Source organism: Clarias gariepinus, chromosome 6 (genome assembly GCF_024256425.1).
Source record: "Clarias gariepinus isolate MV-2021 ecotype Netherlands chromosome 6, CGAR_prim_01v2, whole genome shotgun sequence".
NCBI classification, from domain to species: domain Eukaryota; kingdom Metazoa; phylum Chordata; class Actinopteri; order Siluriformes; family Clariidae; genus Clarias; species Clarias gariepinus.
The window spans coordinates 40,065,167-40,090,000 of record NC_071105.1 but is presented as its reverse complement, the minus strand read 5'-3'; the positions used below and the strand labels follow the sequence as shown (position 1 = coordinate 40,090,000).

Sequence of the window (24,834 nt, the reverse complement as noted above, 5' to 3'; positions counted from 1 at the left end):
TCTTCTTATGCTAATGTGTTTATATATTAAATGTATATTTGCACGTGTCCGTATCAGTATATAAGTGCTTGTCCGTTAAACAGACTTGATCTTGTTTGATCTTTTTTCTGTCATAAGACACTTAGGGGAATCGATCTTCGACCTTCCCAATATGGCGCCGCATTGACGCCTCACAGTGACGTAACACACCTCTGTCTTCTCATTGGTCTGCTTGAAGTCACGTGGGACTTCCCCCCCCCCCCCTTTACTAAACAAAATGGCTGCACAGAATAGAAGAAGGCGTCACTTTTTCCCTCACTCCATAGTTAAACCCAAACCTGGTGTGGGCCTCGTTGCGAACGCTTAAGCTTTCTGATTGGTCAGCCGTCTTAGCTATCCAATCAGATTTCAGGAGGAGGAAACGTCTCGGCCAATCGGCGCGCAGTGGAGGCGGGTTATTTGTCAGCAGGCAGAGTTAAAGGCAGAGTGGATCCTCTCAGTGGTTTACTCTGAGCGCTTCCGTTTCGGACACTCTCTGGATATTTGCGCTTATTTCTGTTAATTTTTTTGTTTTGTGGCATTTCTGGATTATATGATCGACATGTTTCCGACTTGATCGTGCTCGTGAATCGTACGTGGCTCGACGCCAAACCTCGCAATCTGTCGTGTTTTTTTTTTGCACTTTACCAGCGTTGGCGTTAGCATGTTAGCACTGTCACAGACGCGCTGTTTATTTCTCTTCTTTAAACGTTAAGAAAAGATAAATATCGCTTTTTTTTCTAGATTAATATAATCATCATCATTATTCTAGAATAATACTAATAATAACAGTAATTATTCTCATCGGGATACTCATTAACTCGCTGCTGTTTATTATTATTGTTGTTATTATTGTTGTTGTTGTTATAAACAGATGATGATGTAACTCTACTTGAACATTATTCTATAATTTTCCGCTTTATGTTGATGACTCTTAGTGTAAATCCGCATGCAGTTGATTATTTTACGTCCTTAAGAGCTTCATCAGGAGGAAATCCGTGCACTTGTTTATTTCTGCTGCTGTTTTTTATTTATTTGTTTACTTGTTTTCCCCCCTTTAATCTAAAGTGTTATTACGCGTCATGTCTCTGATTAAGACCTCTTATAAAGTCAAGCTGCTTTTTTAAATGCCGTTTTAAACAAGAATAAAGCGTTTACTGCCTGTGTTTCTGGATCTGATGTGAAGCGAAATTACACCCGACCAGTCAATAAGGACGAAAATATTAACTAAATAAATAAATAAATAATAGTATAATAATTAAAACCCGACCTCCTGCAGCGTTTCCACGTGACGCCTCCGCGCGCGCTGTTAAAAAACACAACCAGGTGAGATTCTAATTCGGTTTTAATCCGATTTCTGCATGATTATCATTTCACCTTAAACAGCTTCGTATGTGTGTGTGTGTGTGTGAGGACTGCACCATTAGTGTGTGTGTGTGTGTATTGTTCGGTGTTTTAAACAAGTGCATGTTCATCAATTAATCCATTAATTAGTCCTAATGCTTTAAACAGGGTCTGTTGGAGTCACGTGACCATGATGTACTGTAATGTGAAATATAATCACTGCTACTGATATCCGTCTATATGTTTCATTCAGGATCAATAAAGTATCTACGGACCTATTTTCAAAGACACGTATAAAATGATTATTGTTGGATTATTTGTTGGTTTATTAGTTTATCGTGATGTTCATTAGATATCGATAAAACATATGACATTTTTTTGGTCTATAATTAATGTTCCTCTGAGATCAGTAAAGTGTCTAACGGTCTATTTTGAAGACACTAATAAAAGAATCATTAGTAGTTTATTAATTGAAACAAATAATTACAATATGTATTAAATATCATAAAAACGTCCTTTTTTCCTTGTATTATATCACCCGTCCGCCCTGTTCCAGCACAAGATAACATTAATAACACGTATATTCAAGTTTATATGTTGCATTTATCAGGATTGTATTAACGCCCTCATCATCGTTTCCATAGTAACCTCTCCATTGATTATAATATTATTTATTCTGTAATCAGAAACGTGTTTGTGTGACACTGATGAAAGGAGTCTCCAATGTGAGAGTGCGCGTGTGTGAGTGCTTTCTTTCTAATGAGAGCGTGATTACTCCCGAGCCGCCGCCGCCTTGTGAGAGGTTTCAGAAGTATTTACGCCCTCGGACTGAAAGGTTAAGTATCCGCTTGTGTCAGAGATTCAGGGACACGGCTGTGTTCTTCAGAAAGGGAAAATAAATACAAATCAGGCTTTCTGTTTTTCTGTGTTGTCTAAGTGGATTCTGTGTGTGTAGACGTATAACGCTGTATCAGGTTATGAGAATCTGTAATAAACATGAATAATCATGTTATTATTGTTGTTCTGTGCTGGAACAGTATGGCCAGGGAAGATGATATAAGAACCAAAAAAAAAAGAATCACAGTATACAAAGACGTTTTAACGATAGTTAATACATATCGTGAAATTTTGTTTTGCTAATAAACGATTAACAAATAATCTATTAATAATCATTTTGTTAATGTCTTCAGATCGATCGATAGATAGATATATTTTTTTATCCCGAAGGAAATTCATAAGGAAATTATTGTAAGAAAAAGAAAAATTGCAATGTGTGAAGACGTTTTAAAGGTACTAAATACGTATCGTCAAATTTAGTTTTGCTAATAAACTATCAACAAATAATGTAATAATAATTTTTTTATTAACGTCTTTAAAAATATTTTAAAAACATGAAGAATAAGGACAATAATGTGCAATATGTTTGGAAAAAAATATAAATTCCAGTCTATATCAGCTTTATTTCAAAACACTCTTCCTTTTATTAATATAATTAGGATTACTCAGTGTTACAATGTTATTTTAATAAAGTAACCTGATTATTATTTATTGATCAGTTGTATAATTGTGATGCTCACATGATGCGATATTGTACCCTAATGAGGCTTGTGGGCGTGGTCAGGTTGTTGCTTTGTGATTGGATGCTTTTTACATTTTGGTCACATTTTTATCTCAGAAGGATGAACATCACATGGTGCTTTAAAAAAACACACACACATCAACATTGTTATAATTTTTGTCTGGGTTTTTTTGTCTGCTCCAGCTGCTTGCATAAAAGTCTGGTAAAGGCTTTTAATTTGTCTTCCAACTATAAATCGAGTTAAAGGAGCACTACTAAGAGAAATCAATCCCATAATGCTTCTCACTTGATGAGATTTTATCGCGTCTCATCTCTAATCTCGTAAAAACACGGATTCAATTTAAAGGAATAATCCTGATTATAAAACGGTCAAGCCTCGAGCTGTTGTTCGTTCGTTCGTCTGTCTGGCTGTTCGGCTCCATCTGCTTGGAAATCGAGGTGAAAGGTCATGGGATCGTGACCCTGAGCGTGTGAAACTCGTCTCGGGTCTGAAGGTTAAAGAAGGAAAAAAGGCGTCTGCTGCTGAGTGGAGTTTGGTGAATCAGGCGCTCTTGAGAGGAGCAGGTGGTGTGTGTGTGTGAGAGAGAGTTAAATGTTCAGGAATGTTCTGCCACACGCGCGCACACACACACACGCTCGGAACTCTCTCTGAAACAGGCAGGTGCTAAATCTTATTTAAATATCTGCTTGATGTTATTGAGCTCATTATGAATATGTATGATTGATTACACTGTGAATGGGCGGAGTTATGTTTTTTGCCTGACGGTAATGATTTTTCCTTAGCGACTGTTCGATTCCGGCACTGGAGACTCCTTCCAGAACTGTTAACGAGTAAACTTCACCGCGCTGTTACAGAGAATCAGCAGCTTCTGACCAATCAGGATGCAGGAGTGTGGAATAAATCGAATACGTTAATGAGCTTATGCATAATTAATATGTTTTACATTCTGTTGTTCTTGGCTCAGGGCTAAACGTTTAACTCAGCGCGGATACACACCCGCTGATGTAAGTGTGTGTGTGTGTGTGTGTGTGTGTGTTGGCTGAAACCCCAGAAAAAGTCCTTGAGCTCAATCAGGAAGTGTTTCTTTTTCTTTTTCCTCTCTGGCTGTAGACAAACACTAGAGCATGCTGAGTGTGTGTGTGTGTGTGTAAAAGTTACATTATTGTTATGAAAGATCGCCTCTGTTCCTGTTGCCCCGCCCCCTTTTTGTTGCCGGATGCGATGACTTCACAGACGTTTTTAATCTCTTAAAGTGACCCGTCTCTCCACATCTCCTTCCATCCATGTTTGTTTTTGTTTGTGTTCCTGACGTGTGATGGAACTCTCACACCACCGAGTGTTTGTCTGAGACGTGTGGTGTGTTGGATTTGGAGTGATCCTGAGAGCACGAGGTCACACGCCGCTCCCGCATGCCGCTCCTCCAGGTGTTCACACTTTAGTGTTTCTTACTTTCACACTTTCTCACGTTTTCGTTTTTTTCTCATTAAAATTCTACAGGAAGTGTCAATATCAGGAGCTTTACGGTGTTCTTCTTGTTTTACAGCAGAGAGCACTATGGTGTGTTCTGATTGGCAGAGAGCAATACTGCAAGTGCTCTGATTGGCTGAGGACAGTATGGTTTATTCTGATTGGTCGAGAGCCGTATGCTGTGTTGTGATTGGCTGAGGGCAGTTTAATGTGGACACATTATTAACATTATTATTATTATTTTAACATTGCTGTTAAAGTGTTATTATTTTTTAATCAAAGCTGCGAGACTGTACATTACACTACATAACCCTTTAATATTAATAATTTATTTGGGCTACTTCTTGTGTTCCAGCTGCTGTACTTTAATTAGACGTCTAACGCAGACACGCCTGATTTATTACAAACCAGAACATTGGGGTTGGGGGGGGGGGGGGGGTGCAGGGTGAGTCTCATTCTCCTGCTACAGTACAGACTTTTGCATATTCATCAGGTTATGCAAATGAGATGTTAATTATGTGTGTGTGCTGTACACAGGCGCGCTGATGTCTAAAGGTCGGAGAAAAAAAAACAGATGAACAAAAGCGTTTTTTTTCTTTGAAATGAAATCCAAAATGTTGAACATAACATATGTAATGTACAGCGCTAACCGCTTTATGCTAATGAGTAGTGTTGTGTATGTTAATTAACGAGCACGCGGTCAGCGCGGTGTCTGTCACATGCTCCTGGTTCAGGAGCGAGCACTGCAGCGGATTACGTGTATTTATAGCCAGGCTGCTAATCAGAACGCGGCACGCTGAGACACACTGATTAATGATCAAACTGAGGAATATCCTGATTAAGGAGCGCCGCAGCAAATCCAGCAAACACACACACACACACAGATGTATGGTTTTCATTATTAATTTTTCAAGTATTTATAAATGTCACGATTCAAAAGAAAGGGCTTTCCCTTCAAGCGTATTAGCGCGCTAATTGGGTCGCTAACAACTAGATGCGGAACTGCTAGGTGTTGACGCACGTAATTGGATGTAAAATTACCAAATTAATCCAATACGGAGGCTCCGTTTGTGCTTTAAGGTGAGCGACGCACTTTTAACGTGTGTGTGTGTATGTTCTCAAGAGGCGTAAAATATAAGCATGCTCCAAAGAGGAAACATGAGAGAGAACACGCACGGTTTTAATTAACCCCTAATTGGAGCCATGATGCTAATGTTGCTAACGAGGCTTATGGCTAGCAGTTTACGGTTTATGATGTAGATGTAATTTGAGGGAGAATTCTCTCAAAGGACTGTGTGTGTGTGTGTGTGTGTGTTGCTTAATGGAGGTTACAGGAGTTAATTCCACAGCTCCTTCTGTTCATCTAAATGCATGAAACAGCCAGAATCTATTACAGCAAGCAGATGAGAACATGCAGGAGAAAACACACACACACACACACGCTGGACTGGAGAATATGACTCACAGCTGGAACGTGTTCTCATGGTAACGTTTCCAGAGGTTTATCACACAGTTACTTTTAACCACGAGTCGTGTTCATGTATTACGCGTGTTTGTTAGTAAGTGTTAGCTAGAAGTTGTTTTCCTGATTTCGTTGTTACCGTGGTTACCTTCAGGCCTTATAGCTGTCGTTACTTTTTGCTTATTGCTCTCTTTGATCTTTTTGTTACTAAGTGTTTGTAGGTAAGGTGTGCTTTGTAGTTAGAGGTATTGGTAGTAGTGTGAGGGTGTTTATGCAGAATTCTGTTTATAGTTAGGGGTGTTTGTTGGTGAGGGTGTTTATGCAAGTAGCGTTTATATATATATATATATATATATATATATATATGTATATGTATATAGTTAGGGGTGTTTGTAGATAGTAGTGTTTGTGGGTGGGAATATTTAAGGGGGAGGGTGTGCATAGTAGTGTTTACAGGTAGGGGTGTTCATAGATAGAGGTGTTTGTAGTTAATAGTGTTTATATCTAGGGGTGTTTATATGTAGGGGTGTTTGTTCATAGATAGACATGTTTGTAGTTTGTAGTGTTTATATGTAGGGGTGTTTATAGATAGGTGTTTGTAGTTAATGGTGTTTATAGGTGGAGATGTTTATATGTAGGTGTGTTTATGGATAGAGGTGTTTGTAGTTAATGGTGTTTATAGGTGGAGATGTTTATATGTAGGTGTGTTTATGGATAGTAACGTTTAATGGTACAGGATTTTTTATGGGTGGTGTTTGTAGGTACAAGTGTTTAAAGGAATGGGTGTTTAGCCGGGAATTTAAGATATTAGTATTTAGTTAGCTTTGGTTGTCAGTATTACTTGACGTTTCTCTGGTTGTTTTTAGTTACAGAATCATGTTTACTTTTAGCTAAAAATGAAAGAAAGAGTAACAGATGGTAAGAAATAGACAGAGGGAAAGAAGGGCATAATAAATTTTCCAAGCTGTCTTTATACACACACACACACACACACACACACAGTAATGAAATGAGGAATTTATTGTGTATGTGTGTGTGTGTGTGTAAGAGAGAGAATATCAGAGCAAGAGAAATGCAGACATGAGAAAAGCGAGTGGGGGGAGGGGCAGATTAAGGAGGAGGGGGTATTAATGCGGCAGACAGACCGAGAGGGGAAGGAGTGGGGGAGGGGAGGGGAGGGGGTGTGCTGGTTTGAGGGGCAGTTCAGGGGCACCGGAGTGTGAGAAAATCTCCCATAAGCCTCGACGTCTGTGCTCCTCCTGTAATTTATTCAGCACTGAACAATGAGCACAATGAGCGAGACGGAGCGGGGGAGGGGCAGCGAGAAACTAGGGTGCAGACCACCGAGACATCTGATTGGTCATCAGGGAGACGAGTCAGACAAGCTTATTGGCTATACGGGGGGGATGGGAACGGCAACCAAACGGTTGAGATGGAGACGGGAAAAAACGAGCTGAATTTTATTGGCTGCGGCAGGAGGGGAAAACAGGACATTTGATTGGACGATGAGGCACGGCAGGGTCGAGCTGATTGGTCAAGAGGAGTTGGAAATACGAGCTGATTGACTTAGAAAGGAAGGGAAATGAATACTGTGTGTGTCTGATGGGGAATCTACAGAAATCTGAGTTGTGGGGGGCGGGGGGGCACAGGAAAACCGAGCTGATTGGCTGACGGGGAAAATTATGTAAAGCGTGCATGCTTTAGGACACGCCTAAACCTAAGTGTAGCAATGATGTTTATCTGCACTATATAGTGAATAAGGGGTGTGGTTTGGGACACGCCCACAGTAATGCAATTATGGTGGTTTTGTGCACTATATAGTGAATAGGGCGTGTGGTTTGGGATATGCCCACAGTGGAGCGATCATGGTTTTTCGTGTACTATATAGTGAATAAGGTTTCGGACTTGACCAGTTAATTTTTTTAACTGTGGTATCACGTGATCATTTTTTGTTAATTTGCATATCGAATGCAATTGGCTTAAACCTGTGGAGGTTACTGAGTGACATCACAAACTGACATAGTATGTAGCTCCGCCCCAAATCAGTTTAATACAGAAGGAATTTTTTATTTAATTTTTTTGGCGCTGGGTGAACATACCATGCACACACACATGCAAACACACAGACACACACACACAGACTTTCTTGGCATCAGCTCAGCATGAAGCTCAGATGGCTGCGAATAAAAACAGCCTCTTTTTTTGCTCAACATGCTCATTCCCTCACTCTCTCCAGGTCCTCCCGTTCCCGTTTTTCCATTCATCCATTTTTTTCTTCTCTTTATCTCTTCATCATGGTTTCTGTTTTTGTTTTTCTCCTGGCGTCCTTGCAACTCAAACAAGGAAGTTAAAAAAAAAGGAAAAAAAGCTGCGTGCAGGACATGATTAATTTATCATGCTGCCTGTTTTTTTTTCTTCCCCCCTGTCCTTGTAAGTAAGAAGGGAGGAAAGGAGAGAGTGTGAAGATTTTGTGAGGACAAGGATAAAAAAAAGAGAGAAAGAGCGATTGAGACAGAAAGCCTCTTTTTTCTTGGCTGCGTTTCAGCCCTGATAAAATGGCGCCGTGTTCGGAGAGACAGTCAGGAGGAGAAAGCGCTCCTCAGTCGTCTCGCTTTTTCATTCCCGGTTTCTAGAAAATTGCAGACCAAAAAAATGAAGGTCTTCAGGTGCTGAAGACGCCAGTGCTGCTCTTAAAGGCGTCCCAGGTCTTACTGGTCAAGTCACGCAGAGGGACAGGCAAGCATTTTAACTGGTTTTTAACCCAAACAGCAGCTTGCTTTTCTCTTCTCGAGTCCTGTTTGCTTTTGAACGAGCTGTTTGATCCTGGAGCCAAAGCTCGACTGCAGTCTGGGAAAGCAATCTTTTTCTTTTTTTTTTTTTTGACGGGAAAACATGACGTCCCAGATTTTAAAATGTGAACTGCTTCTTTGTCGGTGCGGCATCGCGTCTCAGTGGCCGGCAGTCGGCCAATCAAAGGTGTCTTTCTGCGTAGGCTTGTTGTGATTACTGGTGATATCCGGTTCTTGCGTCTCTGGACGCGGGAATGTGAAGTCACGGATACGCGAATGCTCCTTTAATGACCACCTTTTTCCAAATACCAAAGAGTTTAAGCCTTGGCATTCGGTACAGTCAAGTGTTTCTGGTTTTCTCTTCAAATTTCTGCAGATTTCACAGTAAGGGATGCAACGTTCTTTAACGTGAAACGATTTGGTTCTTGTGTTTTAGAAGTGGCGTTTTTTTTAAAATTATTATTCTTTGCATGCAAGTGAGAAGTGGTGCAAGGTCCTTTTTTTGGCATGGGCTGAGCTGAAATTCAGCGAGGCCTGTTGTCTGAGAGATAAGGACGGCTGGGGAACATGGATAAGACGACATGGTGGAGATGAAAATATTTATTTCTAGGACCCGGGTGTATTTTTATTCACGATGTTAAACATTAAACCTATTTGATTATTTTCATGCCATTGATTCATCGTGAACCAATGAAATAAATCCTGAAGGTAAGATTTAAAAAGCTCTGACGAAAAAACCCAGTCCCCTTTGTGACTTAATGAATTAATAATGAATAGAAGTTTGCCTTAGTAGCAGAGCGAAAGCCTTGGTTGTTTTTGTGTACCGAGATCGATGCCTTCCAGCCTCTTTTCCGCCATCCTCTCACAACGCTATTGATTACCTGCTGTCTCGTGATAGATTACGCTGCCTGTGAAGTAAACTACACGTCGATTTCAGGCTTTCCAACCCTACGGTGATCTACAGTAGCGGTGTGGTTCTGGGTTTTATAGCGAGCTAGCGGAGTGTGCACAATGATGGATGAGGGACTGCTCTCGATTTCGTGCAAATAAATGAACCTCCATTTCCACTTCAGCTTTCCTTGGCGGTCTGTGGAGAAATGAGTAATTGTGCTTCTTTTCCACATGCTTCTGAAGACATGTAATAGTTATATATGTATACGGATATGCTCCATCTAATTTGGCCAGTGAGCATTCATGGTCCGGGGAGCATTGCAATATTCTGAAAAAAGAAACCTAGGCATGTATGACAAATATCTAATGTAGGCGAAGGAAAAAAAGTCCAAGAAAGTTTTATTAGATCATTTTAACTTGGAACCTAAAAGCTATGTTAATCCAGTTCAAATAATTCTGGTTTATTTTATTAGACTTGCAGCCTCATGGTTATTTTTCATGGTTATTTCTTTCTGTAGTTTTTTTTTTCTTACAAATTACTAGTCTTATCATACAGTTTCATTCAGATTATGCATGAATTATTGATTAGGCTGCATGTAAACACAGCTTTTGTGTACACACCTCTTCTGACATCCTATCACCATTCTTGCTACTTCTTGTCTTTATAGTGCTGCTTAATCAGTGTGGCCTGGAAGCCCAGCATGAGAATTCCCTCTGGGGCGACCCAGCCACCACCTGCAGCAACCGTACCAACTGGAATCAAGTAACTATTAATGAAAAGGACACTAAACCTTGGACGTACAGTTCCCCAGAGTCATTAGAATGTGTCTTGGATGCTGACACACCAGCACTTGTGAATCTAAGCATGAGTATGGCTACAGGAGCGAGCCAACACAGCCACTACCCAATCAGCAAAGCCAGTGTTAATCACTCCTCAAGTATGTTCTCTGGTCAGGGTGGCCCCAACAGGGGTTGGGCCTCTGAGGGCAAAACTGATGTGTCCATGGGTACCAGAGGCCAGTCCAACTGGGGATCTTCAAATCTAAATTTGAACCCCAGCGCGAACCCTGCTGCTTGGCCCATACTTGGACATGATGCCCCAGGAGTTGGGACCAGGCCTGGGGGTATGGGTGGGTCAAGTTCAGTCCCATCCAATGTCTGCGGCCCAGGAGGCATCGCTCCTGTTCAAGGAACCAATGGAAATGCAAACCTTGTGGGAGACTGTGCATGGGGAAACCCAGACACCCCAGAACAGCACCAGACTCCAACAAGCATGACCTTCAGTATGGAGCCTACAAACCTTAAAACTGATGGACTGAACGTTAAAACGGAGCCGATGAGCCCTGTGGACGGATGGGGGAGAAATATGAGTCAGTCTCCCACTGAGTCAGCTGCCGGAGATGGTACTGCTCGGTGGGGTAAAGGAGACACGAAGAGTGGGGAATCAAAAGACTCTGGTGGCATCTCCTCTTGGGGCCAGGGAGGAGGTGATGCAAACTGGGGTCACTGGGGCAAACAGTCAAGCACTGAAGGTACAGGGTGGGATGGAAATGATGGTCCGACACAAGAGTCTATGAATTCCTGGGGGACTGATGCTCCGGGCAGCGAAGGTAGCAAAGACAGCAGTGAAGGACGCGAAAGACGGAGAGAAAGTTCCTCCAGTATGGATGTTCCACTTCTGCCAAGGCAGGACTTAGATCCTCGTGTGCTGTGCAACTCTGGTTGGGGACAAACCCCAGTCCGGCAGCACACGGTCTGGGAAATGGATGAAAATCTTGGTTCCAAGGATGAGGGTGGCACTGAATCTTGGGGTACTTCCTCTAATGCACCTTCATCTGGATCACCACCTCATGCAGGATGTGCCAATCCCAACCTAAATGTGCCTCCTAGGATGGAGTCTGGGAGCAAAACAGAGGGACCTCCTCGAGTTATGCCAGCACCACGCTGGGGAGGATCATCCTCACCAACAAATCAGGCGAGCACTGGATGGGGAGAGCCACCTGCTAATAAGAAAGTGTCCAATGGCTCTGTTGGTAGTTGGGGTGAGAAGATGCCAGATGGCCCTAGCCCTAGTGGATCTAGTGGCCAATTTTGGGGGTCAGAGGATAAGTCTTCAAACTGGGATGATGGTCATTCCCAGGTTAAGTCACAACCTAGCGGAAATGGGCATAGTTCTTCCTCAAACTGGGGAAATTGTGCAAGTGGAGATTGGGGAGAGCCTTCAGAAGGAAAAATGGAAGGATCTCGTACTTCCTCTTGGGATGGAGATGGAGGGAGCTGGAAGGAAACTCAGAAGGGCTGGGGGAAAACGGCGCCACCAGCAGGTGAAAATTGGCGTGACTCCCAACGCTCAAATGGTCCTGTGCAAGGTTGGGGTGCAAAGAATCCTCAAGAATCCATGGGGTCATGGGGTGGTCCAAACTCTGTAAAGCAGGGTGGTTCTAACTGGAGGTCTACAGGAAGGCAGGATCCAGGGGACGAATCTACAGGCTGGGAAGAGCCTTCTCCTTCCTCGATCCGAAGGAAAATGGAAATTGATGATGGAACCGCAACATGGGGAGATCCTAATTCCTACAGAACCTGTGTAAACATGTGGGACAGAAATAACCCCTCCTCCCAGGGCAACCCAGCTACCAGTAACAGCGGGGGCAACACTATCAATCATACAGGGTCTAACCACCACAGCCATGCTCCGGCACCTAACCACTCTGATGGTAACAACAATGGTTCTCCTAACCAGCTAGGCGCTCCTCAAAATAGGATCCCCAAGGTAAACCCAGGTGAGTGCAGTAATATGTTTTGAATTAATAATTAAGGAACAAAAGTAAAAAAATTAATCATGTCCTTCTGACCAGGCACAATCCAGAATTTGAGAGCAGCATAGTATAAATCTCAAGTAAGCGAGAAAAAATCATGTGTGTGAGAGAGGGAGAGGGAGGTAGTGTAATGAGAGCTCGGAGAAGATCTACCCCAGAGCTGGCACTAGCACGACTGTCGGGAACTAGCTTGATGCAGGAGCTCTGTTCCAGAGCTTTAATAGAACCATGTGATGGCATGCATTCTGTGCTGCTTCGATGCCAGCTGGCCCGCATCTTGCAGTTAAAGAGACACGTCCGCCTTGTGTTTGGCTTGACAGAGTCGGCCCCTGCTCTCGGCCCCATGAAAGCTTTCTATTTCTGTTCTTGGCAGCGTTCAGGAACGATGGCAGACAAAGACGTTTGCTGTCTGTATTTTTTTTCCCCCTCTGTCGTCCTGAGAGCAGGCTCTGTGCCCTGCTCTGCATTTATCAGATTGTGTTACTCCTGTTTTTTTTTCCAGCGTAACGATGCAAACAAATATTCATGTGCCAGGCCGCAGAGGAAAATGTTTTAATTTTCTTTTCTTTTTTTAATTTCCACCTCATAGAAGAGATGTAACAGCTCTGAGTCAACTGCTAATTTATTTTAGATTTAGTGGTATTTATTTAAGAAAGAAAAATTTAATTCCTGCATTAATAAATGATCATCTGCTTAATTTACATAAAACACCACATTTTATATAGATGGGGTGCCTTTAACCAGTTAATTTATCTTTTTTTAATGTTTTTTTCAAGCCGATTTTACCTTCTTTGGCAGAATTTTCACATTCCTTTTTAATCCGGAGACGCACTTTAATCTCCAGACATGTTTGACAAAGTACTGTTTATTAAAGAAGATAAGATATCCGAAAGCCCCAGAACAATATGACATTCTTTGCTAGCTAGTAAACAGACTGTTTATTTGTAGGCTGGGGAGAGCTTCCAAACGTTCAGCCCAAACCTGAGTCCTGGGGGGAACCGGATTCCTCGAGCTCCACGGTGGATAACGGCACGTCCGCCTGGGTGAAGTCACCCAAAGCCGCTGGAGTCTGGGGGGAAAACGGCCACGAATCCACTGGATCCTTCGGCAGAGGCTCAGGAATCTCCAAACCGGGTGAGCGCTTGGATTCGGGGAAATAATTGTCTTTGGTTAATACATCTCTGGTTTTTATAAGGTTTAGAAATATATTTAAGAAATTGTATTTGGGTTGTTTTTGAATACTGACACCTAGTGGTTGGACTGCATATCCAAGACATTGTAAAATATTTTTTTTGTTTATTTTTAAGAAAAAAAAATGAATTTCACATTTTTTTTCATTTTTTTTACAGTCCCCAAAACTATGCAAGACAGCTGGGGGTCCGGTGGTGGGGACGAGCTTGCTGTTAGCAGCAGCCAGTGGGACCCCGAGGACGGGGACATGTGGACTAGCCCCACCTCCCAGGACAACTCTTCTTCCTGTAATTCCTGGAATCAGCCCAAGAAAGGAGTACAGAAGGTATAGATCTTGATTAACATTATACAGTGACATTTTGGGGTAATTAGATGTTAATTTTTTTAAATGTAAGAAAATTTAGATATGGCATTTCTTCTTATTCAATTCAATTCAATTTTATTTATATAGCGCTTTTAATAATGGTCATTGTCTCAAAGCAGCTTCACAAAAATGAAAGAAATTCATAAAAAAAATTATAATTAAATTAAAAATTATAAGATCTTATTGTGATAATAGTTTAAATTATTTATGTATTTATTTTGAATACTCCTCAAGGAGTATTTTTTTATGCAAATCAGTCAAGTTTAAAATTTGTAATCTTAATTCTTAATTTATTCATTTAATTGTTTTTTTTATTTTTATTTTAAATATTTATTCATTTTTTATTTATTTTTTCTATTTTCAGGGGAAAATCCCGACCAAACAGGATGAAGTTTGGATCATGAACCGACTAATCAAGCAGCTCACAGACATGGGCTTCCCTGTAAGCTACAGAATCACCTTCACTTCAGATCTTTATGGTTCTTACACAAGATAAACATTTTGCCTGGCAAACAGGAAACAAAAAAAATGTATATAAATACAGAGCCGTTGTTCATATGTGTCCAAGAAAAGCTAGAACTTTATAGACTAGTCTTTAGAAATTTAGTGCACTGACTCCCAATAAACTGTAATACTGCCTTAAATCCTCCCTAATATGACCGGAAATGCAACTTAAATCCGCCTTTAATTGATCTTAAATCCTCTTTAAATTCTATCTTAAATAAGAGCCTTAGATATAATCTTCAATTTATTTTAAATCTGTTTTAAATACCACCATAAATCTGTTAATTACCAGATTAATTCCACTTTAAATACCATCACGCATCCTCCTTAAATACCACCTGAATCCTTCTTAAATCCACCTTAAATTCTTTTTCAATTCACCCTTAAATTAGATTGATAATTTGTACCCTTTTGTTCCATAATTAAATGTATGACATTGTGTGTGTGTGTGTGTGTGTGTGTGTGTGTGTGTGTTTCAGAGGGATCCTGCAGAGGAGGCACTCAGAAGTAACAACATGAATCTCGACCAGGCTATGAGTAAGTGCCAAACTCACACATATTTACAAACACACACACACACACACACACACACACACACACACACACACACACTTTGGCTGATTTTTCCGTCTGTGTTTAGGCGCCCTGCTGGAGAAAAAGAGTGATGGAGAAAAACGAGGGATGAGGACGCTGTTGTGTCGTCCCCCAAACCTCTCTAAAGATACGTCACTGGACCGATCCGCCTTCCTGGACAAGGTACTGAGGTTTAACACACACACACACACACACAAATATGTCCTTAGTTAACTTGACTTTGTTTTCCACTGTGTGTTTATAAGGACGGTGGATTATCAGAGGACACGCCCACTTCCCCCTTTATTCATTCTTCTGGCCTCAAACTGACCAATAACAGCCTTCCTAGCCATGGCATGGGCGGAGCCTCACCAGGACTAATGCAAAACTTGAACAGCAGACAGGTGAGCAGGGCGCAAATCTCATATTAGTACGTTTTACAAAAATTTGCCATTTTAAATTCCTAAATCATTTAAAATTTTCTGGCTAAATAAATGTCTTTCACAGATGAATGGAATGTTCGGCAGTAACGGAGCAGCACAATCCAGGGCTCCACCCCCTCAAGCACTAAACTCCACCCATCACCCCCCACTACGTGCTCAAGTGCCTCAGTTTCTTTCCCCTCAGGTGTGTAAAATGGTTTCACCCCAAATATACCGACTCGACATTGTATCCCAACCCAGCTGCGTCCTGATATTCCGGATCTCAGCTCAGCTTTAAGGTTTTTCGACATCCCGCCCCGGTATCCCAACACGTCCACGCGGCATTTTATTAAATCCCAAACACTGTGTAAGCCAGCAGTCGCGCTCCATCCCAAAATTCCAACTTGGTGTCTGATCCCATTCAAAATTCAGACCCAGGATGTTACCCGAGCCGTACTCGTGTCCTGACCTTACAGCCGGAAATTTCACCTCAGCTGTACTGCATCCAGTCATCCAGGCGCTACAGCGGTACCTCGGCACACGGATTAAATCCGTTCCGGTGGCGAGTTCATGAGGTGAAAAGTCATAGTGTAAAACACCTTGTCCCAAAGGAAATAATGTAAATACAGATAATCTGTTCCAGCCACCCAAAAATATTACCAATATTACTAATTTCCAGCACTATAATCATATTATTACATTTGAAAACATTTTAAAAAGACATACAAATGAAGTAAAATATTAAATAAATAGACATTAAACCTCACTTCACCTTAATTTATGATTTCTCTTGGCACCGGCTGCTTTAAAAACCAAACTGAAAGCAGCTTCCTTTTCTCCCTTTCCACCCAAATCTTTCTGCTCCCCCCTGATTCATCCACATTTTGTTCAGTTTAGGAGAGTGTAATGGAAGTGAACGCTGATTCCGACTGCACTGTCGTCTCTTCTCCTTCTTCAGGTTCAAGCACAGCTCTTGCAGTTTGCAGCAAAAAACATTGGCCTGAATCCTGCACTTTTAACCTCACCGATAAATCCTCAGCAGATGACCCTGCTTTACCAGCTCCAGCAACTGCAGATGGTGAGCGAGGGAACGAGGGAATGAGTGAGGGAGGGAATGACTGAGACGGAGTTGGAATCAGGGATCTTGTGATTGAAGGAACGAAGGCGTGTAGCAGATGGACAGAGTGACTCAGAGACGGAACTAAGCCTGATTTACGCTTCTGATTTACGTCGAGTCTACGTCGTGCAACTGGGTTACGGCGCAGTGAGTGTTTATACTTGTGCGCAGGTGGGTCTGGGTCACGCTGCGGTAATACACCGACCAGCCACTAGTGGGCGGTAGGGTTTCTGTGCCATTGTGCTGAGTTTCTTCGCCGTCCTCTGGTGAGTTTCGGAGCTGATGGATTTTGAGCAGCAGTTTCGAAGGAGACGCTCAGTATGGCGTTTAACTCAACAAAAAAATGGAAACATCAGACTACGCAGCCACGTTAGACGTACGGTGTAGACTCGTCACAGAAGCGTAAATCAGGCTTAAAAAGAACTTACTGTATCCCAACATTCCCGGTGTTTTAATACCAGTCCTGATTAATGATTTAGTGACCGAGGAAGGAATCTAAAGTAAAGGAAATGAGTAAAAGAGGTTTAAAATGAGTGGTGGTGTAATGCAGGGTGTGTGTGTGTGTGTGTGTGTGTGTGTGTGTGGGAGGCAGCAGGTCAGCTTGTTCCGCTCCGTCTGTAAATACTGGTATTTAGAGATGTACAGACCATGACGCATTTAATGGTATTACTCAGTTACCTTCTGTTTTCTCTCTCTCTCTCTCTCTCTCTCTCTCTCATTTCATCCCCCTCCTGTCTCACCCCTCCCGTCTCTCCCTCCCTCCACCTCAATGTCTCACCGTCTCCCTTCCTTCCCCCATCTCACCCCTCTTTTGTCCCTCTGTCTCTTTTTCATGCCTTTCTCTTTCTCCACCCCCTTTTCTTTCTCTCTCTCTCTCTCTCCATTTCTCACCCTCTCCTGTCTCACCACCCCTTTCTGTCTTACCCTCACACTCTCTCTCACTCTCTCTCTCTCTCTCAGGCGTATCAGCGTTTGCAGATTCAGCAGCAGATGATGCAAGCTCAGCGAAATGTTTCTGGTCCCATTAGACAACAGGAGCAGCAAGTAAGTAAAAAAGCGTGCACACACACTCACACACACACACACACACACACACACCATCTTTTCAACATAAATCACTTTTGCGTCATTACAAAATCCCAGACAGCCTTGATGTTTTATTAATATTGATATTTAAGAACAGAATTTCTCCTTAAAATTCCACGCTAACGTTTCCCCACAAGGTCCACCTCACCCCAGGACATAATTCACAATGTATCCCAGAATTCCCCAACGTTCCACCTTATCATCTTATTCCAGCCCTGCCTCTCTCTCTCTCTCTCTCTCTCTCTGCTAGGTTGCACGTACAATCTCGAACATGCAGCAGCAGATTCAGCAGCACCAGAGGCAGTTAGCTCAGGCCTTGCTGATGAAGCAGCAGCAGCAGCAGCAGCACCAGGCCCCGTCCGCTCACTCTTACCCCAGCCTCGGCAAGCCGAACCTGGACGCCTTCCCAGGAAACTCCCAGGCTTCCGCAGGCCTGTCCATGTCAGACCTGCACACCAAAGAGCCCCACGCGTCTCCCAGCTCCTTCGGCCCGTACCCTCTGTGTAAGGAACATTCCTCCGTGCTCCGGCTTCCTTAAGGTTTCTTCTTTAACGCCTAGTAATGAGTGTTTTAACCCTGAGTGTGTGTTAACGGTCTGCGTCTGGCTTTGTGCAGCCGGTCTGAACGGGAGCGTCGGTGTCGGCTGCATGGACGCTCTGAAGGACACGCCCCCCCAGCCTCAGTCTCGCTTATCCCAGTGGACTCACACCAGCTCCATCGACTCCATCAGCACCACCACCAGCCCCAGTAAACACACACACACACACACACACACACACACACTGTTCAGGGAACTTCTTCCATAATACACCAGTTAAACAGCTAATTATGTAAATAAATTCTAATCTAAATACATCAGTTGGTTAATCAAACAAAATTAGTAAATAAATGGATAATATGGGTTTTATAATAAATATTGTAAAAAAAATAAAAAACCTAAGTTAATAAATAAGTTAAGCAGATGATTAATAAGTAAATATTCTAGATAAGGGTACCGATATCTGGATTAAGGAAAGCTTCTCGATAAACAATTAAATACCAGAAATAAATTGGGTAAACAAACAAGTAAACAAATAAATAACCAAATAAATATAAATAAAAATATTTATTTATTTAAAAAATTAAACATTTTAATTGTAATTTAAAAACTTAAAAATTAATAGATGATAAAATGAATAGTTTATTAAATAATTATTATTTATATATATAAAAAAAATATTCATAAAGTGGTACATTTTCAGATAATTAAAAAATAATCCGATAAATAAGTTGAATTAATGGGTAATTATTATAGGATGTAATAGTTAAATATAACAGCAGTTAATAATTAGCACTTAATTAACAGTAGGTTTTTTGATCTATGAATGTGAAGCTGAGATTTCGCTAAACGGTTATTTGTGTATTTAATTCCACATCAGTAAACGGCGGTGTTTTCTCTTTCAGGTGCTCCGCCCTCGAGCCACGCCCCCAACATTAAACCCGTCATGGAGGATTCCTTCAGTCCTTATAACCTGATGTCCAGCTGCCAATCTCCCAACAGCCCCTTGGGGGCACCAGAGAGCTGGCCACCAGGCAAAAACACTAACGACAAAATGGCCAACGGCAGCAGCGTCAACTGGCCCCCGGGTACCCGAGCATCCCATAATAATCACTCGCTGAGATCTATTCTCCATCCTGATTGTATTTCAGGACGCAGCTCACCTCATCGTCCTCCTCTCTCTGTGTTTCTTGTCTCAGAGTTTTGTCCTGGAGTTCCATGGAAAGGGCTGCAGAACATCGACCCTGAGTCCGACCCCAACGTGACTCCAGGAAGTGTTTCAGGCTGCCCCACAATCAACACCAACATTCAGGACGTTAATCGCTATCTGCTCCGGGACAGGAACGGAGGTGTGTGTGTGTGTGTGTGTGTGTGTCTGCACACAGGCAGGCAGACAGATGCATAGACAGACAGCTGTGGTGTGTGTTTTGTCCTCACTCCTCTCTCTGTCTCTCTGTCCTGCAGGTAAACTGTTAGACATGAAGTCCACCTGGTCCACAGGCTCCATCTCACACACTCAGGCCTCGCTGTCCAATGAGATGTGGAAGATTCCTGTGGGTGGGCGGAGCTCCGGAACTGTGCCCCGCCCCCCACCGGGCCTCACTAATAACAAACACAACAACAACTGGACACCTGGACCGCTGAGCAACAGCTGGAGCAGAGACTACAGCTCAGGTTCTTCCTCTCTCCTCCTCCTCTTCCTCCTCCGCTCTGTCTGATCCTGTCATTGAATAACTCCTTCCCATAACTTAAGGAGTAACAAATTATTGTTCCTCTCTTTTCTTTCCATTTCCAGTCCTTTTATTCTTCTTTCCCTCTTTTATTTCCTTTCTATCTTTTTTCTTTCATTTCCTTATTCTCTTTTTCTCCCCTGTCTCTGCTTTTCTTCCTTCTCATTTTTGTTACTTATTCTGTTCCCTTTGTTTGTTCCTTTTTCATCTTGTTTCATTTATTTCCTACTATTTTCCTTTTGATCCTTTTTCCACACGCACCTTCCTTCCCTTCCCTTCGTTCTCAGTTCATCCTCAAATCCCTTCTCTTCTCTTTCTTTTTCTTTTCCTTATCTTTTTTACCTCGACCTTGTGCAAGCAAAAACCAAGCTATCATTAACTCTCTCTCTCTTCCTCTCTCTCTCTCTCTCTCTCTCTCTCCCCCCCAGAGAGCACTGGGTGGACCGCCGACAGCTCCAGCAGGACCAGTAGCTGGCTTGTGTTGCGTAATCTCACTCCTCAGGTCAGTGCACTTCGTCTCTTTCAGCTTTAAGTGGATTTGGATCGCAGCCCTTCAGACAGTTAGTAAAGGAAGTTATAAAACATCAATAAGAGAGTTTTAAATGTGTGTTTGTGTGTGTGTGTGTGTGTGTGTGTTGCAGATCGACGGTTCCACTCTGAGGACTCTGTGTATGCAGCATGGGCCGCTCATTACGTTCCACCTCAGTCTGCCACAGGGGAACGCTCTGGTGCGCTACAGCTCCAAAGAGGAAGCAGCTAAAGCTCAGAAATCTCTGCACATGTAAGACAGACACACACACACACACACACACACTTACACACACTTTCATTGTCTTTACTGTGCCCTATCTGATTCCCCTCCCCCTCCCAACTCTCTTTGCCCAGGTGCGTTCTGGGTAACACCACCATCTTGGCCGAGTTTGCCGGAGAGGAGGAAGTGACACGTTTTTTCTCTCAGGCTCAGTCGTTCCCGCCCTCCGGCAGCTCCTCCCACCCCGCCCTGGGTCAGTGGGGCACCTCGACCACTAAGGGGGGCAGTAACCCGCCGGGCGGAGCTAACGGGGCAGGGGCGGAGCTCCTGTGGGGCGGAGTCCAGCAGCCGTACTCCAGCTTATGGGGTCCGATCAACGGCGAGGAGAGCCGAGTCATGGGAAGTCCCGTCCCCGTGAACACGCTGCTCCCGGGAGACCTGCTGAGCGGCGAGAACATGTAGCGCAACATGTCACCCCAGAGAGGGGTAAAAAACAAAACGACCACCACTAACTACCCCCTCAAATCAGTGTGAGGATAATCACTTCCCCTGGAACAGCTGTTCTAATTTTAATTCATTAGATTTAGAAATAAAAGTGTAGAAGTGTAGAAGATCGTAAAAAAAAAAAAAAAAAGGACGAGTGGACTGAAAGCAAAGCCTCGAGGGTTTACGTTGTTTTGCTGAGAAAGAAGAAGGTGGAGGAGGAGGGGGAGGAGAAGAAGAGGCAAGGCAGCCATTTTGAATCATGAAAAAAAACTGAAATGAAAAACCTCACAGCCTTGCTGTCTCCTCACTGCTCCTGCTTTAACCTCTTCACCATTTCTCCCATTCTTTTAGAACTTATCAGCCTTAAGTGTCTCTTTTTTTTTTCTTACATTTTTTAAAAGACTTCTGTTTCTGAGCCAACGATGTGGAAGAGAGGGAAATGAAATGGCCAATCAGACCCTCGGGAAAGAGAACAGCCTGAGGTACACTGACCTTGCATTGTTTAAAAAAAAAAAAAAAAATGTGTGTGTGTGTGCGCGTGTGCGTGTGTGGAAAGGAAGTCGGCCAAGCATTCATCACGAAGCTTCTCGCTGGGATCCTCATGTTTCTGTCCTTTCGATGAATTTCAGTCCTGAATGTCGGATGTTGTTTAACTTTCCCCCCCGTGAGGATCCGAGGAAGAAGAAGAAGATGAAGCTCGGTGTCCGTGTGATGCGTCGTGCAATATAACCTTCATCGCCCTCATCATCATCATCATCTGCTTATTCTTCCGCTCTTTTTTTATCCGTTCAGTCTGTCCCGCAGAGACTAATGGACGTCCCGGGTTTCTGGCTCGCTGCTCAGCGGCTGTGTCCCAAATCCACGCACACTTCCTCTCTAATAACCGGAGAGATCCGAGATGCAGCGCGGAGAGACTCGGCTTTCAGGCACAACACCAAAACTTTTACTCCTAATGCAGTAAACAAAAACAAAAAAATAAATAAAAGTCTAATGTTTGGGTTTTTTTTCGAAGAGGGGGCGGGGTTAATAGAAATCTAATAATAATAATATGAAATGATATGATGAGCACTTATGGACCGATGGAGTGATAAACAACAACAAAAAAACTAGCAAGCAAGCAAAAAACGAAAAAAAAGACTATTTTAAAATTCCGTTGTTTTTTTTTCCGTCTTCGGAACGACTCTTTAAAAAGACTGAATCTACAATCAGACTGAAACTCGCAGTACGTTTTTACACTCAGCGTTTTTTTTCCTTATGTGATTTAAAACGTGTTTAAAATGAATGTCATCATTTTTCCAAACCTGTTTATGGCCTTCGCTGCGTCTGAGGGGAAAAAAAGACGCCGGAAACAGGGAATATTATCCGGACCAGTTCAGTGGTACACGAGAACGGGAATCGGAATCGTCACGGTGTCGGAACGCTGAGACGTCGCTAAAGTGACGGGGGTCGGAATCTCGATGCTCTGCTGTGTAACGGGGCGCACCGGAGTGCTGCGGTCACAGGGTCGGAATACCGCCGTGCCGCCATACGGAGTGGGATGTCCTGTGATTTTTGTGATGGAATACCGTAACCTGGAACGCCGGGGTGTGTGACTGTGTCGGAACGGTGCGACGTCACAGTGATGGACATTTTAAAGTGTTTGAAGTCGCTCGATTCCGTACCAGGAAACACGGGCATCACGCTGACTCAGCGACATCACGACCGTGGAATGTGGCGACGTCATAACATTCTCCGTTTCCGTTACAAACTAAAGCCCCGTCCGAAGCGGTGCCCACCGACACACACCATAATGCATTATGGATATTCTGTGACGCTATCATGTGTTGAAGTGCATCATGGGACTTCCTGAGCACGCCTGCAAAAATACTGCACTACATTGTGAACAGGGAGAGATTTCGGAAACGGTCGCAGAACGCGTTGCGCCGTGTGTGTGTGTGTTTTTTTTTTTGTTTTTTGTTTTTTTGTCGCTACGACTAATCAAAGCCAAATCGACAGCTCGCGCGTCTCTGCACCTTCAGCAGGAATCTCAGTCCCGGAGTTTATTTGGGTTTTATTTCCGCACATTTCTGGAACTTGTCAGTGTTCAGATGCACAAACACTTCCTGTCCTGTGTAACAAAACAAAGGAACAATTCGAATAATGATTGTTTTTCTGATTTGATGTGAAAAAAAAAAAATCATTCATGGTTTTTATGTGAGTGAAACAACAATCCGAATTCCTTAAAGCAGTGTTCGGAATTGTGTGTGTGTGTGTGTGTGTGTGTGTGTGTGTGTGTGTGTGTGTGTGTCCATGCTCACAGCTGCTAAATGTCCTCTTCTTCCTCCCTGTTTGCAGCCACTATCGTTTTATTTTCCCCTCTGCTTTAGCGAGTTAATGATTAGCGAGAGTTAATAAAAGCAGCCGTTACTTGAACCACCTGATCCGCGGAATCCTCAAAATTCCGGAAAGAAATCTGTGTGCTTTTTTTTTTCTTCTTTTTTTTTTTTTTATTTTAGCCGCTAACTTACTACTTACTCTCGAGCCAGCACATTATTTTGTTACTATGCAAAATAAGGAAACGCAGACACATCGACGAGGTGGTGGGCGGGCCTTTAGCGTTGTTATCGTTTTGTTATTTTGTTGGGTTTTTTTAAGTGCCAATCATAAGGTCAGAGGTCACACGCACACGACTGTTTCTCTCTGAATGCTATCGGATCATCAGTGGCAGTGTTACGCGTCATTCCAGCACTCGTTCAGGGACGTAAACGACACACCATGAAGTCAAAAAAAAAAGTTTGTTTAAAAAAATTTTTTTTAAATGCGATCTGCTGTTAAGTAAAGCTTCAGAAAAAAAATCCAAATAAAAAACGTCTACTTTATCACGGATGCAGCCGATCAGCCGAGACGTGTGTAGTGTGCACCTTCACTCATTAGCTGGAGCTTTGCGTCTCTCTCTCTCTCACACACACACACACGCACACACACACACTGCCAAGTCAGATTTCTTGAACATGATTTAACTTTTTTATTTTCCGTTATTATTAGAGTTTACACACTTTTGTAAATTAAATAAAGAGAAAAGATCTGTAGCCGTAACTCAAACACACGTTTATTCTCTAAGTGCCTCGTTAAAGTTCTCCAGACTCGACTTTTCATTTTAAACATAGATCAAATAAATTGCTAAGAAAATTGAAAAAAGGCATTAAAATGTATGTATTTGTTAAATTCTAGTTCACTTAAACCCATTTTCTTATCATTTGTAATTTAAAATTATAATTTATACATTCCTATTGCTAATACTTCTTTCTAATTTAGAAATTCTACATTTATAATTATTTTTTAATTCAATTTAGCAACAAATCATTATTGAGCCAAATTCAACTTTGAGTTAAACTAGAATTCTTTTTCCCAATAAAATAATTTTTTAAAACATATTTCTCACTTTGCTGTGAAACCCACCGCAGTTTCTTACTTCGATTTACTTCGGGAAATTTAAATTTCTAAATTTTTTATTCCTAATTTATAATCCTTCCCTTCCTCCCTGTTTGCAGCTGCTTTCATTTAATTTTTCATTACTGCGGAAATAGAGTCGGTGGTGATGATTATGATGATGATTAGCGAGAGTTAATAGTAGCAGCCGTGACTCGAGCCGCTAGCTCAGGAGAGATCGTCTGCGTTTCGGACTGGAATGTGTTTTTATTTTAGCTTCCTCTCGATCAGCACGTT

The 24,834-nt window shown here is 42.5% G+C and overlaps 1 protein-coding gene across 4 annotated transcripts; it reads left to right on the top strand.

Annotated features, from left to right (window-relative positions):
- Positions 1 to 489: 489 nt before the first annotated feature.
- Positions 490 to 23,395, top strand: tnrc6c2 (trinucleotide repeat containing adaptor 6C2). 4 transcript variants are annotated; one of them, XM_053499270.1, is made up of 19 exons: positions 490 to 1,344; positions 10,220 to 12,331; positions 13,316 to 13,501; positions 13,717 to 13,883; positions 14,287 to 14,364; positions 14,906 to 14,963; positions 15,067 to 15,182; positions 15,266 to 15,403; positions 15,507 to 15,626; positions 16,380 to 16,499; positions 17,499 to 17,582; positions 17,875 to 18,127; positions 18,240 to 18,371; positions 19,068 to 19,250; positions 19,362 to 19,511; positions 19,627 to 19,836; positions 20,321 to 20,394; positions 20,534 to 20,673; positions 20,778 to 23,395. In XM_053499270.1, exons 2-19 carry the CDS (start codon positions 10,417 to 10,419, stop codon positions 21,103 to 21,105), a joined length of 4,452 nt encoding a protein of 1,483 aa, XP_053355245.1. In that variant the 5' UTR covers positions 490 to 1,344; positions 10,220 to 10,416; the 3' UTR covers positions 21,106 to 23,395. The 4 variants fall into 4 exon arrangements, with proteins under 4 accessions (XP_053355245.1, XP_053355243.1, XP_053355246.1 ...); XM_053499268.1 differs by lacking the exon at positions 490 to 1,344 and adding an exon at positions 1,355 to 3,598; XM_053499271.1 differs by lacking the exon at positions 490 to 1,344 and adding an exon at positions 3,989 to 4,366.
- Positions 23,396 to 24,834: the final 1,439 nt, after the last annotated feature.